Source organism: Motacilla alba, chromosome 2 (genome assembly GCF_015832195.1).
Source record: "Motacilla alba alba isolate MOTALB_02 chromosome 2, Motacilla_alba_V1.0_pri, whole genome shotgun sequence".
Lineage (NCBI taxonomy): Eukaryota > Metazoa > Chordata > Aves > Passeriformes > Motacillidae > Motacilla > Motacilla alba.
This window is the reverse complement of record NC_052017.1, coordinates 109,971,525-109,988,899: the sequence shown is the minus strand read 5'-3', so window position 1 is coordinate 109,988,899 and position 17,375 is coordinate 109,971,525. Positions and strand designations below refer to the sequence as shown.

The 17,375-nt window shown below is 38.7% G+C and overlaps 1 protein-coding gene across 4 annotated transcripts in view; it reads right to left on the bottom strand.

Moving 5' to 3' along the window:
- Positions 1–17,375, bottom strand: part of SPIDR (scaffold protein involved in DNA repair) — a 197,244-nt gene that overhangs the window by 116,931 nt on the left and 62,938 nt on the right. For all 4 annotated transcript variants that reach the window (XR_005259659.1, XM_038160750.1, XM_038160739.1 and 1 more), the window contains exon 8: positions 5,513–5,732. Coding sequence is in view for 3 of the 4 variants with exons in the window: in XM_038160750.1 (XP_038016678.1) it covers positions 5,513–5,732 (220 nt within the window). In the remaining variant the exon portion in view is untranslated. The remainder of the gene's footprint in view (positions 1–5,512; positions 5,733–17,375) is intronic.

The following is a 17,375-nucleotide window of genomic DNA, read 5'->3' as shown; positions in this document are numbered from 1 at the left end:
AAACCTGCTGCTGCTTCAGCTGTTTCTGAAAGGAACTTCAATTTTCACAACTGCATGATCTCCGAGAAACAATTCCAAACAGATGATATGATCTGATCTTTGGCTCCAAGGCCATTCCCATATGTACTTTAGAAATAGTGCCCACACTGGCTTTACAGCTCTGAAGTTTTGTAGAATTTTATCTTCTGGGTGAGCCTCATCCCTCTTATCAGGTTCTCCCCCTCTGCTATTGTTACATTCTTTCTTTGAAGATGTTAAGGCAGAGCCAACATCTTTCCAATGAGAGGGATCTGACTGGTAATCTCCCCCCCTCCCCCTTTTCCATCCATTTGAATATTTATATGTGTATATATGAGTGCCCAGATTTCATGAGAGGAAGACGGTGAACATTGATCAGTTGGACAAAACTGATCATTCAAAGAAGCTTCCTCTCTGTGGAATAACCAGAGAAATTGAATGTATGTGAAAGATGTTCTATAGAAGTCTTTCCTTAATTTGAGAAAATTTAGAAGGATATAGATGCTTTCTTTACAGAGCAGCAGATCATTTCTGCATTTCATTAATATGTGAAGCCTAGATCCTGATTTCACATGATCTTTCTTGCGATAGGTACTTTGTAAATGTTCTTAAATGCTTCCCTTGTTGATGAGAGCAACAGTGATTAAAAAAAAATTCATCAAATGGAAGTCAAATGCTCTTTAACACGAGCCATGCTAGCTCAAAACACCTATTTCATGTGAGCTCCCTGTGTTGCTCCTGTTGTTTCTCACCCAGATGACGTAAGACAGTGTTAGGTAAGGCAATGCAAAAATCACAGTAACATACTCATTTATCATAAATGCTGTTGTTGAGTCAACAACACAGCCTACAGCATGCCCAGGATAATTCTAAAGTAGAATACTACCTGAATCCACAAAACCAGATTGCTTCTTGTACATAAATTTCTTCAGAGCCTGCACGTTTCTACAGCAATTTCCACCACTGGCCGACATTAAAGGACTTAAGATACAAGATTTCATCCCTGTACATCAGCTGATCTGTGGCAATGTTTTGTATGAGTCGTTCTTCTTGGCAGTAAATAATTCAAAGTCTTTTTAAACTCCTTCACTGAGGAGAGACTGAATTTAGCGTTATGCAAACAGAAATGAGAAGTCCACATTAAACACTTTCTCCAGGCACTGGAACACTCAAAATTGAGTAATTATGACTCCCCGTGGTTTCACAGGTTAAGAGAAACTAAAGAACAACTTTGAAGTTGCTTGTTGATGTCACAGATTTAAGTGCTTTATGTACTTGCCATACCAAGTTCCTAAAATAAACTGTCTCAGAGAAGTTGCATGGGGAATAACGGCTATCCAGCCAAGGGTCTTGTTTTCTGCAGAGTTTTCAGGCAGTGTAAGAACAGAACAGAGTGGTTATGTCCCCTTCATACTGCCCCTGCCCCCAGCAACTAGCATCACATGAACCTCCTGAACTAGAAGCTTCATACCAGACATTCACATTCAATAGGTACAGATGGACCTCTGAGCCTGTCCAAATCAAACGTGATCTGTGGTTTATAGTGCTGTTGCCAAGAACTCTATTAATATCACATACTTCTAGTAGTTTTACTTCAGAAATACATGAAAAACATTTCAAAGTTGTTAAACTTACTGGCAAGGGAAAGAATTCTAATCAGCACCATTTTCTTCAGGTCAGTTTATCTTGAATATTAACTAGTAGGCATATCTATGAGCAGAAGACAGGAGTATCTAAGGCAAACAGTCTGTCCCCAAGCCTTGCAGCGTCAGCAGTCAAATGAACCCTGGAATCTCTAAAAATACCAACTCTCATTACTTTCTGTAAAAAAGGTATGGTAAATTATTTCTATAGTTTTTACAATGAAACAAACAGAAAAAAACCCAGGTACGTTGAAGCCATAAAATCACCACCAGTGGAAGAGTGGAAGCCTTTGTTTCCACTCTCTCGTATCTTTGCAGGCAATCTTTACTTTTTGCTGGATATGTATTTCTGCAAAGTGAATAAAGACTTAGAAATCAATTTAATTAAATTCAGTAATAAACTTTTTTATTTTCCAGGTGTTAAAAACACTTAATGATTCAGATTTAGTTAGTGAAAAATTATGAGGTGTTCATTTAAAATCTCAGTCCAAGAAGTTGCTCAGGTACTGCAAAGAAAACCAAAGGCAAGCCTACACAGGCAGGGGCAGGCAGGGCTGAGTTCTTTTGCCTGTTTTGTTCCCGGCTAGCCAGACAGAAACCAGCTCCAGCCCAAAACACACAATCATTTTCATGTGATGTGTCCAAGCTAATAGGCCTTATTTAGATACAACACTGCAATAATACTTCCACATAGCCACAAGATCAGAGCAGTCTCCTGTCAGATGTCTCAGTGGCCAGGCAGCTGAGCTCTGTCCTGCACCACACACACTGGTTTGAAAGCTTTCATCAGTTTATGGGGGTTGCTTTCCCTATGGCAAGTGACAATTCTCACATCAAATCCCCTGCTTTCAAGATCATAAAAGTACCTTAAGACATCGGACCCAAATAAATTACTATCTAGTTACAAAGAAATCTGGGTTCAGTCCTGGTAATTCTTGCCCTGACACAAAGCTCCTCTGAAATCCAGTGGGATCGTTCTCATGAGCAATGTCCAGTGGTAAGATTCTTACAACCAGCCCCCTGTCAATATTTTATGTTTGAAATTAAATTGCTTATACTGCAGTGCTGAAGTTTCATGGGATTCTGTATGCAAACAAATACCAACAAGCATATCAGCACTTCTCTAAACACTGCTTCCTGAAGTACTTAATGCAAGTCTACTGCTGGAGATGTTTCACATACCAGGTTATGCACTGAGTTCCCAGCACATACAAGTACAGTTACAAAAGCAAAGTCTAATTTTACAAAGGCTCCAAAGTGATGTGTTCAATTTTTGACATGAATAATCACCTCCAGGAGCCAGCTGCCTGTGTGTCTACATCTTACTTACTTGGTCGCCTGGTCAGAGAGCAAAAAGCAAAGTCAGAATGTAATTCTGGAGTTTTATTTTAAAGGTAATGGGAAATTCTGCTCTCAGGACACAACAGCACCAGAAGCAGGCAACTTACAAAACACCCCATCTCATCACATTATGTCTTACCATACAACTGTCTCAAAATACAGGACAACAATGTGCAGTGTATTATGTATCCCAAAACCACACAGGTAGTTTAAGTTGCATCTACTTTTTTTTTGGTCCCTTTTGCTGCTGACTGATGTTAATAAGATACATAAGATGTTAATAAGATACATAAATATGCTTATTTCACCATGTCAGGATTAGATTTAGTTAATTTGTTTTTTTCACTAGTCACACATTTGAATTGACAGACAAGCGCTTTAACAGAAACAGCATTTGTTTTTAACAGAAGTACAAATTCAATGCAGAGTAACATGAACTTCATTTTAGCATTAAGAGCTCTCAAGTAAGAGTTTAGGAGAATAGAAGCTTGGAACTGTGATAGAGGAAACTTCCACTAAGTATACAAGTCCAATTTCCAATTAATGCAAACTAAAAGTGCCAAATTATAATCTAAAACAAAAACATCCCTCATTCTCTTCCCCTCCCTGCCTCCAGTATTTTAACGGTATCCAGCCCAACTTTTTTTGAAGTTTTGAGTAAACAAAGAGACAACTGACATTAAGATAATTTCAAAAAGATAGAAAATAGGACTAGAGATGAGGTTTAATGCAGTTTTGCTACAATTAACTGATGTATTTATGAAGTGCCTTGAGAGACATACAGGTAAGGAAAGCAACTGTGACAATGCAGATGTATCCTCTGTCCAAACATTATGGTTTCATGAAATAACCTTTTTTCTACATGAAAAGCACATCCTACTAAATCCACACACACACACAGACACATATATATATATTTTTTTTTTTAAAGAAAATGAAAGGCAGATTTTCTAGGAAGACAGACAACTAGCTATGAAGCTTCCTAAAGAAATCTCAGTTAACATGCATACAGGAATGAGCTTTGTGTCCAGAATGCCTTAAAATTTAAACAAATGAGAAGACTACACTAGTACAGTTGCAGATGTCTGTAGTCTGGAAAGGATCAGATCAGTGCAGATTTACATCTTCCCAGAGCAGACATGAAACAAGCTGCAGCAGTCCGAGACTTACACATGCTAAGCATTCTACAGTAACAGGTCAGGAGAAGAAAAAAGAAGGAAACAAAGAGAAAAGTTGAATCACACCCTACTTAAAACAGTTTTTCTGGTACAAAAATCTTCACGTAGGTTAAGGTCTACACAGAAGGATACAGCTGCATAAATGCAAAACCTCATGGTTTAAAAACGACAGAGGAAACCTGAAGAGAAAAACGGAACTAAGTTTGTAGGAGAGAGAAACAAGAAGAAAACAGGAAAACAAAACCAAACTTAAAGCATGAAAAAAAGCTTGGAAGGAAAAGATAAATGAGAACAAAAAAAGGCAGTGAATCAGAATCATATCAGACTAGGACTTAATATTGAACTTCATTTTCCCTTCGCTACCGATCTATTTACATCTAAACTATCAATAATTGTATCTGTAGCCATAAAAAACCTCCAAATAAAATATCTTCCCTTAGTTTTTGAATTGCATCCAAAAAGAGTTAAAAACATTTCAGAATCACAAGATTACAAATTGGGGAACTCAAAAAAGATTTGCAGCTATCAATGAAGATAAAAACCAGATACAGACCTTTGCAAAACAGGAAAAGGTATTTTGCAAAAGGATATGGTCAAACACAAGAGGCAGCTGGAGGCTAAAACTCAGGTAATGCTGAAATACATAAGAAGAGTATTTCCTCTTTTATAATTTGGGGTGGAGGGTAGTGAAGAGAGAAGTAATACTCCCACTTCAAAGTTCCCCTAAATTTTTATGAAGAGTAGTCCTTCCAGCCTACAGCCACCACCAACCAGCTGCTTTACTAGAAACCTTATCATTTTTTGCTACCCCTTAAAATTCAGGTAAATAATCCAACTCAGAAAATAACCACAAGCGTAGACCAAACATTTTTAAGAATTCCAGAAAGCATTGTGCTGAAGAGGAACTCAGGGAACTGAAGACTGAATGCTATACAGTTAATAGAGACTTTTCCACTGAAATATTATACTCCCAACAACAGATGAGCATTCCTGAAGTACTTTGCTACCAGAAAGTATGCACTTTATTGGCCTTATCATTGATAAGACATTGCTCAGGCCTTCCTAGTGCTCTAAACATGAAAATATTAAGTGAAAACACAACTGAAGCCCTGAGCAACACTAGAGGCATCATGATACACATACAGTTGTTATCTGAGCTGTCGTGAAGGTATCTGTCAAAGTCTCTCAAGCTGCCAGAGACAGATGACCACAAGAATGCCCTGTTCTCCCGTTACCCCCCAAGGTATTTCCTACTGCAGTGCAGCCAGCACTCTACTGACTTCACTTTGTTCTGCAGTGCTACAGCAAGTGTGGCCCCTTCTCCTTACTCACCATGGGGGATAGATGTGGATGACATCCCGTGGTCTGCTCTTCAGGTGAGCTGCTGTCTCTCTTGTGAAGAGGACTTTGAGTATTGGTTCCTCTTCATTGATGACAGCATCCTCGGGCGAAAGCGTAGCAGGAGACTGTTCCAGCTGCTGGCAGATGGCAACTTGTATCGTGCACTCCTCAAATATTTCTAAGATCTTCACAATCAAAACACCAGATTTATCTGGAAAGTGAAAATGAAAAATAAAAATGCAAGTCTGGATGAGGAGAAAGAAAGAAGTTCTGGCACTCTAAAGATGGGCATCCCTCAGTGCTCTGCACATCTGTCCAACCTTGATAAATCCACATGTGAGTAGAATACACAGCCTTATCAAAAGACCTATGTTAAGCTTTTGCAGAAATTTTTTCTATAGATACTATTAATTGTAAAGAAAAAAATCCCATCTGCACTTCTTCCAAATATCAATGAATTCACAAAATCCCTACAAGAAAACCTCTCCCACCACACCTGAACTTTTAAATCTTGCAACTCATTGGCTTTGTTCAGTCTTTTTTATTAGATACTGCAAAAAATATATTTATTTAAAAACAGAATAATCAAATACTATGTTCAGAGTGAAGCTGTATTTGCCCTCCTTGGCCTTTCTCAAAGCAGCTGTCAGGAACCAAATTAGAAGAATACAAAGCATCTAAAAGCTGGTGATTCACATTAAAGGACAAATGTGGAGAAAGGAGGAGTAAGATGCACTGCCTAAAAATAATTATTGCAAAACTGATCATCCATTTTACAGTAGGCAGGGTAGTCAGAAGGCTGTGTTGTTTTAAAGCATGAACAGATACGAGCATCTACACAGATCAATTCTTAGCACTTTCGTCTCTGCTGAACAAGAAACAACTTTGCACTGAAATGAAATTACCCCTGGGTCCCTTTGTGCTCTGCACAGGTCAGCAGCTACTCAGACAGACCTCGGTCTGAGCTGTAAGATTATGTAAGATTTATTCTCACTCTCACCTAGCCTTACTCAGATCTGCACTCTGGTCACTGAGAGGAGAAATGTTGTTACCCTGCCGAATGCTACAAGCATTTAGTGGGGCAGAAAAGGGTCCCAGAGGACAAGGGCAGCAGAGCCCCAGTTCTACCCTTTTTGATTTACAAGTTGCATTGGGAAAAACACAACATCCCAAGAAAAACAGCTGATATAAATTATTGTCTTCCCACAGCAAAGAAGAAACAGGGGAGGAACAGTGAACGTGATACTGGAACTTAACAGCAGAGCTGTACTAGTTATTTGTTTGTTTATTTTAAGGCTCATTTCACAACTGTGAATGTTTTTCCTCTGGAAAATAAATCAAAATATTTTAGTTTGAGTTTATGAGAAACTTCAAAAAAAATTAACCCAACCCTCAAGAAACCCAAACCAAAGAAACTGGGCCCTAAAACCTTTCAAAGTTATTCAATAAAGTTGAATTATACAAAAGTAAAATAAAAAATTCTGTCCCCGTTTTTATTAAATTTCATACTGAAACTGAAATCAAGCAATTTGGAAATATAAAACTAAATTGTTCTCAAAACCACTTTCATGCGAACCCATTTTTCATCACATGCAACATGCTTCTGCAAAGCATTCTGCTTCCCCTGAACTGGTATTTTCCAGCTCTATAAAGGGTTCCACCAGACAGTCAGGCACAAAACGTACATAAGCCGCTTCTGTCCAAGCCATTACAGCTTGACCTCCTTTTCCAGATCTGAGAAGTAGGAGAATGAACCCTTTCTGCTAAGTCCTTTGAAACTGACTGACGAAGAGAGATGGCTGCAGCCTGCTGCTGCTCCTCACTGCTGTCACCTTCTCAGAGAAAGCTGTAACGTCACAGTGCCACTGCAGAGACTCACTACACTGAGATAATGTTTGCTTATGTGAAAATTCTGACAAGGGTGAGCACTGACTAGTTTTCTGTGCCTGAAGGGAAGGGCTTAGAATATTCACACTTGAATTCGGTTTTGCCTGACTAGCTGCAGTTGTGGTCCTCTGTCAACCCCAAGTCATTTGGCACGCATAAACAAATTCTGCTAACCACAAAAATTCTCATCCTTTAAAGTAACTAAGCATTTACCTCTTCCCTCTAGACATACAGCACAATTTGCATTTACATCCACTTTAAAAACCAAGTCACAAAAAACAAAATCAGTCTCAATTTTCAAACACACCAACAGCTTATTAAAAAAAAAAGTATTAAGACAGCTTGTGAGAGAGACTGCTCATCACTTCTGAACTAAGCATTACTTATGTGCAGAATTTTATGACAATTCTTACTGGTCAGCAGCTTATATGTTACTCATTTTATACAGCAGGTTGAAGGAAATAAATGACAGCCTAATAACATTTTTCTTTTAAATACCTCTGACTGTAAAACAGTTAAAAATACTAAGCAAATCAAGAACTATATCTGTATGAAAGTTTCTAAAAGACATTGGAGTAAAAAATATCCTACCAAGATACCAGAGTCTCTTGCAAGCCTAAAGTTGGTGGAAACACTGGGAGCTGATTCTAAATGAAGCAGAATGCTTCTACACTAAAAGCATCTCAATTTCGACCAGCAGCCAAGTCTCACACTTGGCACACATGCACATTCTACAGAACCACAATCTATTTGTTTATTTAGATGCACAGAGATAGTTTAGTTTAATTACTCTGAAATTATTATTACTGCTGATGATAGTGTTCTCTTGAACAACATGGAAAAGCACTTTGGATTGCTGGCACATGATGAGACACCAAAGTTCAGAATGTAGCTTTGGTTTTAATACATTTGGCTCTTGTATTGTTATGTCAATCAAAAATAAATCAAACATATGTGGCTGCACACTGAAGGGCAAATTTGTGGGTGAGGAGACAGGCTGGATCACTGCAAATTCTACAGTTTCCAGAGTTTACTTGTTTGTTCATCCATTTGAAAAGCTCACTTTAGGGTTTTGCATTGTTCTCCTTCACCCTCGGATAACTTACATAAATTCCCACTTGCTTGCTGAAGTTATCATTCACTTACTTTCATTTACAAAGCAGAATTACAGCTCAAGAAATTCAGAAGCAGAGATGTGCATGTTTCATGGCAATACCTAGTAATCTTAAATAAGGAAGAATACCTTACAATTGTATGCATTTTAAAAGGTGCAATCAGTAACTGTGTTGCAATTGTGCCCATTCCTACAGTGCAAATTTCTTCATTTCCCATTCTACTGCCCAGAATACTCAGGGGTTTCTTCAGGGTTAGTTTCTAGGAGAATTAATGAGCTCATTCAGGTAACTGCAAAGCCACTTCAGTTTACTTACTTCAAGGTAACCTTTATTCTCCCACTGAAAGACAAGTACACATGCACACTCGCTGAGAGTGAGCATACAGCTGCCTGGATGCATTTAGAAATCTTCCATGAAGCAGCAATCAGCAATTTGAGCACTGCTTAACAAAGCTCTTATAGCATCATAGAAGATCTCGAGTTGAAAGGGACCCATAAGGACCCTCAAGTCCAATTCCCTGCTCCTAACAGGATGACATAACACTAAATCATACAACAAATGTTCCTTGAAATGAGAGGCTTGGTGCTGTTGGGAGCCTGTTCTAGTGATCGACCACGCTTTCAGCTAAGGACCTTGTCCAAATATTCAATCTGGTTCCAGAGGCCTCTGCAAAGTGAAATGCTTGGGGGAGATAAAGATGGAAACCCAGATCAGCCTGACCAGTGTGAAACACAGGTGCATTTCTCAGCAAAGCCCTGGGTGCTCTGAGCTCCGGTGACAGAGTGCTCCTGCAGCTTACTGGTCCTGGAACACAGCCTAACATGGACAGCTGCCCCTTCCAGCATCTCTCCAAAGCCTTCACAGAGTCAGCTGGAAAGTCAGAGAAAACATCCACTGACACAGGATTAAGGATCATTTGAAATATCTGGCTCCATGAGTAAAAACAGAGAGTTTATTCATCCCAGGGGCATGAAGTACAATTCAACCACTGATACACAAAGCTTAAGGTGCCACAAAGAAAGCCAGAAAGGCACTGATAAATCTGTCTGGGTATGAATTTTGCAGAGGTACTTGAGATGTACAACATGTGCCCTCTAAAGAACACCATCTGAAAGGAGGGGATCAGCCACCAAGGCCTGCAATGCTCCCTCACGTCTCACAGAATTTTCCGTAAGAAGAGAAATCTTCACAAAGACATGCAGTAACATGCTGGCTACTACTGAATCGACATATTGGTCACAGAAAGGCCAATGTACAAGAAAAATCAGGTACCAGTAAGGAACTAGATTAGTTACATCACCCTTTGCAAAACACCACTGTGATAAATGCCACCCTCTGAAAAGCAACAGACAGAAACCATTGCTAGATGGACCATGATCAAATAAATTAGTTCCTTCCCACTTTGCAAGTGGTCTAGAAGGAGTGAAATCCATGAGAGAGACTGACTGGTGGGAGGAATGAGCCATTTAAGCAGAGAAGCATCTTTAGTGAAGCCTTGCTGTGATTGGTAAGAACCTCCCTCACCTCCCAATCAAGAAACAAGAAGCTCTGACAAAGATGAGGAAATCCCGATCCAAACCCGGGCAAATGGAACATCAACCCCTCACTGCTACTATTAGCAGAACCTTTGAAATCACAGGGAAAGATCTTTTCAGCAAAAGTAGTAATGGAGCAAACCTGACAATGATCTTGGGCATAATTTCCAAAAAAGCCTGATGATCTATAATAGTGTGATAACAACAGGTCTGTGTTGTATGTATGGGTTCAGAAAAACAACCAGTAACTTTTTGGTAGGAGAAAAACTTACTAAGGACTACAAAGAATACAGACAGTAATTCTGGTTTAGAAAGTCCCTGAGTCAGAGATCTATGGGAGGTATTTGGGAGAATATTTTGGGAAAATATCATCAAGTGTTAGTCATTTTATAATTTTTTTCTAGGCATTTTGATAGCTCCTGTTACTGGCAGAAACAGGATCCTAAGCCAGAGACACGTTGGTTTAACCACCTAAGAGATCTGCTCTGACATCCACAGTTAATTATTTAATTCCAGGTATCCTCTGGGATGTTGGTTTCTCACTTCAATTTGCAACCCAGAAATGAAGTAGCTCAAAGATAATTCCAGTGCCTAGGAGATGAACAAACAAATTTCACACTGAATGCATTGGTTTCCTTGGGTACGTATTTTCATTTTTGTTTATTACTTTAGTACACAGGGTGATGCTGCCCTTCAGTCATATACCACGTCATACACCATGACATCAAAATATATTTTGACACAGTGCTTTGCAGATATTCTGCATTTACTCTGAAATCCATAAGGGTTAAAAAGAGACAAAAAGAAGAAAAAGAAAAGGGAGGGGGGGGAAGGGCAAAAAAAACCTCGCCATTCCTTTGGAGCTCACAGACCCTGAGGTCTTGAGCCTTTTGAAGACTTCAGATGACTCTACAGTCTCTGGCAGACTGAATGCCCTTAATCTTCAGACCAGTGGCTTCACAGCTGACACATGTATTCAAGCCACATCAACACTGAATGTACATGGTCACAGATGATGATGTACTGGCCATGCCGAGGGCAGCCTAGGAGCGAGGCTAAGAAGAAAGCCAGCCTGCTTTGACTCTCAACAACCAAAAAACAGTTTGGAGACGAGAGAAGGAAAAAAACATTGAGTAGCACAATTTAAAAAAAAACAAATGTTCAGACATTCTGGCTTCAGTGCCTGAAATACAACTCTAAAGTTTGTTTTAATAACTCTGTTACTACCAATAAGGAAGACAAATGAGGAGGAAAATATAGAAATTATGATCTCTTGGGAGCCACATATTTTATGTTTCTCTAGTGTCACAGTGACAGGAAGCTAAACACACTGCAAGGATAGGATCCATGGCGCTTGATGTATGGAAATGCATCAAATGTTAGTATCAGTAAGACTGCATGCAGTTTCACCCTACTCCACTGGATTTTGCTAAAATGCTACTGTTCAAGTGTTCCAAAAGAGCACCTGTAGCCTTAAATGGAAAGTTCTCAAAAGGAAGAAACTCTCTTTAGAGTGGGTCAATAGAACTTCATCAGCAGAGCAATCTCTACAAGACCTACAGAGTGAGACAAAGTGTTTCAGGACCACAAACTGAATTCTGCACGGTTTCAATGTGTCAGCTGGGATAGGCAGTGCACCTCTGTGCAGATCAGACCAGCAGAAGCAACAGTAACACCACCACATCAAGAGGAGCAAAACAAAGCCAAGTTTAGTCTATGACAGCAGGTACTCCTGAATTTTTCAATTTTTCACTCTTCCTGAAAATTTAAAAGTCTTGCCATGTTGTAAGAATGTATCTCACCCACAGGACTGAAGGGTGGGATGTGCCCATCTGAATATAACTGAATGTAACAATCACATGACACAAGGCAGAAATAAGTTCATAAAGGCCACAGTACCAATGCAGAAAACAGTGAACTACAACAACACAGGCCATTTAGAAACACAAAAGAAAACTGAAGCATAGGAAAATGCCAAGCAGTGAATGGCTCTGCTCCACTGAGCATTCCAGAAAAAAAAACCCTTATATTCAAGCATGAAGAAAAATGGAGTGGAAATTATTACTATTGTGATGATAAAAAGTCTATAGTAATAAGGACCATATGCATACCTACAAGTATACATGTGAACTATTATGAAAAGCAAGACTGACAAAATAAAACTCAGCCGCAAGACTCACCTCACAAGCCACATGGATAAAAGAGACCAAGCAAGCATGACAAGAGGCAAAAGGAAGACTATTTCACCACCTTCTTTTTAAATAAATTTAAAAATTACCCTTTGCAAGTAGAGCTTTCTGAATAAAGCCATTACAAACTCATAAAAAGACACAAGGCAGGAAGATGAGCTTGCTTGAAGTCACATAAGTATTTGAAAAACTGCTAACAAATACATGTTTTGTGCAAAAATAGCGAAGGCAACTGGTTCTTATCAGCTAAACAGTCACAATTCTTTATCTTAGTGATATCTGAATGTTATGGGGAAAGGACAGATACTTTTAAGAAAAACAAATTTCCATTACTTTTGCTCAAAGAACTATCAAACAAATGAACTGCAGTTTAGAAACAAATTTTTACTGTACCTGACATTTCTAAATACATGGTTGAGAAGTTAAGTTATACTTTCCCCTAACTGGGAAATTCTTAAGAAATACACAGTATGCAAAATACAGGTGTTACACACAAGTCAAATTTCTACTAATCTTAGGTAAAAGATTTTATAAAATAAACTTTCCCACTGAAAGTACAAAGAATTGTGGGTAATTAAGGTTCAGAATAGTACTCACTGCACAAAGAATGAAAGTCACTCTTTGCCTTTGGTTCAGATGAATAGGTCAAATACACATTATGGAATTATAAAGGAAACAAAGAAAATTCCACTTCATGCTTTGTTTAATAAAACAAACTAACAACACTCTTCCAAATTTGTCTCACTCAGTCATTTTTCAAAGGCATTATTTCATCCCAACGTAATTTAACTTCTAATTGTCAAATGTGGTTCCAAAACTGCAGTTAGTAGACACTCTCCTGGGACATCACATACTATCTGCAGTGGAAGAATAGCCAACCACTTTCTGGTTCAAGCCACAAGGTTTTACTTTCATTCTTAAGTGTACAAAGTATAAAATGTCAAATTACAGGCGTAAATCAAAACAAAAACATTCTTTTACTTGACATCCTATTGTTGTTCTTTCTCTACCATCATGTATAACTTGCAGGTGCAGGCATAACAAACTCAGCAAGCAGGTAGATACCAAGCAGACCCTTGTAATTCAAAGTCAACGCAGAAAACCAGGTCTGGGTTTCAAGGTTTTCACAGCCTGTACAAAACCATCTGGTTGCTATTCTGATCTATACATGTTGTTATTCTTCCTGAGCTGGTAACTTCTGAAGCCATTCAAGAAGATTTTTCTCAGCAACACATCAAGTCTCTCATAGGCATGATGGCTTCTTGCCACATTTATATAAATTTTTTAAAGTCTGCTAAATTTGGCCATGCTTTAAACACTACAAATTCTTTACAAAAACATATGTAAGCTACTTAAAGAGACTATGCATGTCATTATTGTTTCTCATAGGAAAACAAAAACAATACAAGGAATTCTTGTTTGAAGAAGACAAGTTTACTTCTGACTTTTTCCTTTCCAATGCTGTAACAAGTTCAGACAGTTGGCTAGGAAAAAAAAAATTGGCCACTTGCCATATCTCTAATTAATAGTATTAACTCTTAAGTAATAAAACAAACTATCAAGAACTAAGAAATAAGCAACAGCTAGCAAATCTCAGATTTCTGTCTTTTTAGAAGAATTTTATATAGTAAAGGAAACCCTCTTAAAGGCTACCCATGTTTTCTTCATCATGTACAAGTTTCATGGCATTCAAGCTTTTAAAATAATTTCTTCCCATCATCTTAACTAGTCAATGAAACTGGAAGAGAGGGAGAGATTGTTTATATCTTCCTCTCTAAGCCTTTCAGCCTTCCTGAAAACGTGTGACATGAAACCCTGTCCTCATCTTCACCCTCCTCCCCTCATGCATGCATTCATTTGCCTCAGTAAACTGAATATTTGTTGCTCCTCGAAGGTCACTTTCCCCTGAGAGGAAGGAGCAGTTTGGAAGGGAAGATCAATGGTTTGGTTTTGCTTTATTGTCAGTTTACTACTTAAATTTGCTTGTAACACAATCATGAATTTTAACCTTGGATCAACAAATACCAAATCTTGCACCAGATTATAAATGCTAGGGAATAAAATGTTTCTGCATTTAATGTAAAGAACTGCTTTGACGATAGCTGTAAGACAAACAAAACCACTGGAAGGTAGGATGTATAGAAAGCAGAATTTCAGAAGTTACAGTAGGAATCTACGTGAGTTTGCTTTAAATATTATTAGTGTCCCCTCCTATAGACAGGAAGGTTGTCTGAATGTAACTCGGAAAACCACTATTTTTTCTTCCAGCAGATGTTGACAGGAAAAAGGTTTGGGTTTTTGTTGTGGGTTTGTTTTTTCTTTTTTTTTTTCTCTCTCTTTCAGCTGTCCAGATCTCCTCTTTGCCCAAACAGGAAACTTCATGGGGAAGTTGCAGCACTGCATACAGAAAAAAGCCTGCAAATGGTCTACAAGCCCTTGCACAGAGTACCCTCAAACCATCAGCTTGGCTGATCAGAGACTTGCTGTTACATGGCCTGCACCTCAGCCCCCCTTTTACACCTTGTGAAGAACATAAAATTTTGGACTTGTGGCAGAGCCTGACATTCCCCTCTGTTAGAGCTGAACCACAGAAAGCATCCAACCAATGCTGTGTAGCACGGGCAAACTCTGGTCTTCCCTCCCCTCAGGCCTCTGCCTGGTATGGCTACCTTGATTTACAGAAGTGGGATTCACCTTGCAGAAACCCATATCCTCAGTGAGTGCCTATCCCAACACAGGGACCGGCTGCAGAATGTGACCGTGGCCCAAAATTGTCAAAATCTGAGAAAGCACAAAGGTTTCTTCTACCCGGCAGAATGAGTCAGCCAAAGTGAGACCCTGTGCGCTGCATAAACACCAGAAAGTGCGTGCTCTCTGAAAGGAGGTGCTCACTTCTGGGCAGTGATTCATCTCAGTGACCAACAGGCAGCCAAACCACAATGGTTGCTTACCAACGGGGTCAGGGAGGTAACAGACAGGACTTTTTTCAAAAAACAAAGCCAAAAACTAGGGGGTTTTGAGTAATATAGACATAGATGCAACCTAAAAGTAAGTCATGGCAAAATGAAGGCATAAAATTCTACAATTTGAAATGTCTAATAGGGGTGACAGCTGAACTTCTGGAAGCATTTTTCCTTAAATCTCATATGTAAGGAGGACTTTAAACCAATCTCATTTGAAATTGCTCCCCACTGCTTTAGTAATGAACTTCTGGTCTGCATGTCTTTGGGATATCCAAAATGACGTGACAGCTCTCCCAGCAACTAAGTTACTTCAATCCTCCACATTAATCTTCAGGATTCTTTAGTGACTCAAATGAGTTTGTTATTTGAAAAGTTCTTTCCTCTAATTCTGTGCCGAAGTCAGAAACAGCCCTGGAAATTGTGTGGCTTAGAAATGTTACTGGGCAAAACAGAGGAGAAACAAAATTCATGAAGATTCTTAGATTAGTGAGACAGCCTTAACTTGAACCTGAAGAGATGAAAGCTGAAAGTGGCATGCATTTGCTGTGCTGACACTTCACATTCCTGACTAGAAGCAAAGAGAAGGTTATCTAGTTACATTACTAAAATTTCAACCATTCCAACTGATGTTCTCCAAACCAAACACCAATTTTATTTTGGTGTTACAAAACATTATGGCCGTTCTAAGAATACAACTATCAAAAATAAATTTTCCTCTAGATGAAAAAGTGTCCCCAAAATATTATCACAGCTATTTTAATGATTATTTTATAATCATTTTACTTTGGAATAAGGATTGAGAATTGGAAGTGAAATTGAAGCTGTAGAGTTGAAGTGTATTCCTAAATTTATGGCATGTTCAGCATTTTTCAGAAATTGTAGCAAATGCTTGCGGGGTAAATGAAACAGTAGTTTGTCCTAAAGACTTCTTGTACATTTTTTGTTATGATGGAAAAGGCATATCCCAGAAATAGTTCATCTTCTGCCAAAACTAAATCATCTTAAACAGACTCATCAGAATTTTTTAAATGTACTTAAGAAGAGAGCAAGGTATTTTCCCATAGTCTTTTTTCTCATAAAATGCTAACGAATTCTGACTCATTTTCTGAAAGAAAGAAGAATCAAAGAAAGGAATTCAGCCAGGGGCAGATGTTTAGCATGGAATATTTCAGCCTAGAAGTTGGTCTAACAAAATGGTGAGCAGCCAAACACAAGGTTTTGTAATGACACATGTGAAACTAGGACAAAAAGAATACTAGCAATGTTGGAGGTCTGTTACTACCAAGTGCATTAAAATGTTTCATTTTATTAAAAAAGGCAAGCCTATTCAATATCTATTTCTGTTCCATATTTGAGAAGCAGTGAGAGGATGTCCTCACACCACATAAGAATGATGAAGTAACCTCTCATGGTTTTAAGTAAGCACGCCTGTGAAATTTTCAGCATAGCATTTCTAGAAAGAGCTGGCTAAAGACATCTCTGGTTCCCTGATGTCACTTTCTAGAGTCTACTCAGATACTGGTGAAATTCCAGAAGACTGAAAGGATGCTGATATTGTGCTACTATTTAGGAAGGGCAAACAAAGTGGCTTACAATAACTGGAGACCAACTAGCCTGACATCAGATCTAGGCAAAGTGGCTGAAAAAATAAGTAAGGAATTAAGGTCAGAAATACAACGTGCTATTCTGCATGGGTGGCATTTTGAACACAGAGCATGCAAATGGCCAAGGGTTGTAAGCCCTCTAAAACTCCAGTGAGAAACAGACCAAGCTTTAGCCAACAGTTTGGGTGTAACTTTAAATCATACAACCTTCTTATGAAAAATCAACCATTTTCACTATGAGTAATGCACCCTTTGAGTGGAATGCAAAAAAATTTAAAATCCCGAGAGCTGTAATTTGTGAATTACAGTTAGAGCTTTTTACCAGTGGAGAATTACAACTGAGTAACAGCACTTCCAGCAGGACTTACAAGCAAACACTCATGCTATTGTTTCATCAGTGACATAACTGTGTGAATACCACAAACTCAAGCAAATCTGTGACTAAAAGAGGACAGGTTTTGGCTATACAGTGATCTGAACTGCATGGTTAGCTGCACTACTTAAGTAAAATCAGCCACGATACAGCACAAATACTTCCCTATGTTTAGGCAGAAGAAACAG